The sequence below is a fragment of the Camelina sativa genome, chromosome 14 (assembly GCF_000633955.1).
Source record: "Camelina sativa cultivar DH55 chromosome 14, Cs, whole genome shotgun sequence".
Taxonomy (NCBI): domain Eukaryota; kingdom Viridiplantae; phylum Streptophyta; class Magnoliopsida; order Brassicales; family Brassicaceae; genus Camelina; species Camelina sativa.
Genome location: NC_025698.1, coordinates 17,992,712 through 17,994,892, shown reverse-complemented (window position 1 = coordinate 17,994,892; position 2,181 = coordinate 17,992,712). Strand labels below are relative to the sequence as shown.

Sequence of the window (2,181 nt, the reverse complement as noted above, 5' to 3'; positions counted from 1 at the left end):
TACATGAACTTACAGCCAGAGCTGGAGGCAGACCACCGAGGACATCACCGAGGCCACCAGTCTTGCTCCATGGACCAACCTCAGCTCCAATAAAAACCACAGACATCCCTTTCTCACACACAATCTTACCGGCAGGTTTAACTTTAGGAGCCTTCTTGTTAGCAGCGGAAACTTGAGATGATCTCCTGTGAACCATGTTGGAAGACCTTAACCCACAGTGAGTCATGGATTGACCTTTCAAGGTTATCTGAGACAGATCAGAGCCCGGAGAAACTCCATGGGTGTTGTAAAGTAAAGTCCTTGACACAAAGTGAGAAGAAGCAGTCACAGTTGCCATTGTTCAACACACACACACAAAATAATTAAAAAAAAAATCGATACTTTGACTTTGAGTGGAAAAGTTCAAACTTTGCGATGATTCTTTGACAAAAAAAAACCTCACAGATTTCACGGCGCCGAAGCTAATGGAGGAGGAGATGAGAAAAGCAGTGAAGAGTGCTGAGAGGACTGAGGAGAAAGAATGAATGAATGGTCGGAAGTTGTAGTGACACGTGGCGTAAATATAGTAGTTGAGTGGGCGATTTCCATCACATGATGAGAGAGGGTGGTCAATTTCAATCAATGGCATTGCCCGAGAGGCTAAAAGTTGTTTTTAACTTTTGGTGCGTACGTTTTGGTCGGGGAGAGGCTAACAGTATCGACGGCTGAGATTTGTGAAAAAACATACATATGGGACTCTCTCTCTCTAATTGGGGGGTCACTTCCCGTCGCTTATACAAGTGTTGTTTGCTTTTGTCGTCATATATCATGAACCACAACTTTTCTTGGCCCCATTTGTTTAAAATTCACGGTGTAGAATTTTTGTCATGTTTTCTTTTTTTTGAAAAAAAAATTATTATGTTTGTATTTTTTTTTGTAAGTGTGTTTGAAGATTTTAGATTTGATGAGTTACAAATAAATAAGAGTTTAATAATGAAATTACTGATTATATTAAGAGAGTTACCTGGATGCTTGTGCGGGCAAGAGTTGAATAGAAAAAACAATCCAATTTTATTTTTTAAATTATTAAATCAAAATTTTGTTATATTTTTAAAACATTTTCAAATTTAAAGTATTAAATGAGTCCAATACATTTGTTATGGTTAATTTTAATTAGGTTGATATAATGATTTGGATCAATATAATATGTAATTTCGTTTAGACCATTAATTTATATATAATAGTGATATGTCTATATTTTGTCTCTTCTTAGCATATATTTATCATGCATTTAGCTAGGATAACTCATTGGTTTGCATTATTTTCTAGTGCTTTCTATACACTTTGCATGTTTTGGTAGTTCTTACATCATCCTTGCATACATTGTGCATTTTGGAGTATTCAGGTATTTAGGAGACGTTGGAAGCGCATCCCTTCGGCCATGCACCCCAGCCGTCTGATCGAGCCATGCACTCCAGCTGTCTGATCAACCCACGCACCCCAGCGGTCTGATCGAGCCACTCTCACTCGCCACGCACTCCAGCTACTAAACGCACACCGACTCGTTCGCACATGTCAGGAAGACGTTCCGTCTTACACGCTCCAGGAGATTCCCAAACCGACTCTTCACCTTGTCGTTTTAAGTTTTAGGGATTTACATGTTTTTACCATAAATATATTTTGTTAAGTCTTAGTTTGGGACATCTTTTATTCTCGTATTGTTTCTTTTCCTAAAAGTTGACCTAGCCACTAAAAACGTTCTGATACTTGTATTCCGGCATCTTTGAGTTTATTGAGTATTTGCATTTGATTTCTTTTATAAGTTGTTCATCTCATTTTTATCTATCTTACAATGCTTGATTTAATATTTTCTGAGTTTGTATCCTTGATGATGATTTTCGGATCTGAATAGTGTAGTAGTTCTTGAGGATGGGATAGATTAGGTGGAGGATCTTATGATGTAGAGTGTTTAAGCTTTGATTTGTATGATTCCCTTCTGGACTAGAGTTAGAAATACTTGTTTCTCTCTAATCAATTTGAACTAGGTTTTAGACATTTCCGCACCCAAAAGGTGTTCGATGAAATGTCTGACCAACTAGTGCCAGAGACTTACGTTCCTAGCCTAAGAGATTAGTTGTCTAGGATGTTTGTTGACGAGAATGAACTTGTTTTTCATGCCATGCTTGATCATGTTTCTCTAGC

General features: G+C 37.7%; 1 protein-coding gene across 1 annotated transcript in view; it reads right to left on the bottom strand.

The window, feature by feature from the left end:
- The window catches only part of LOC104741860 (granule-bound starch synthase 1, chloroplastic/amyloplastic), a 4,319-nt gene extending 3,623 nt beyond the window's left edge, over window positions 1-696 (bottom strand). Inside the window, exon 1 of the mRNA XM_010462780.2 lies at window positions 14-696. Coding sequence (XP_010461082.1) covers window positions 14-337 — 324 coding nt within the window. The 5' untranslated portion in view covers window positions 338-696. The remainder of the gene's footprint in view (window positions 1-13) is intronic.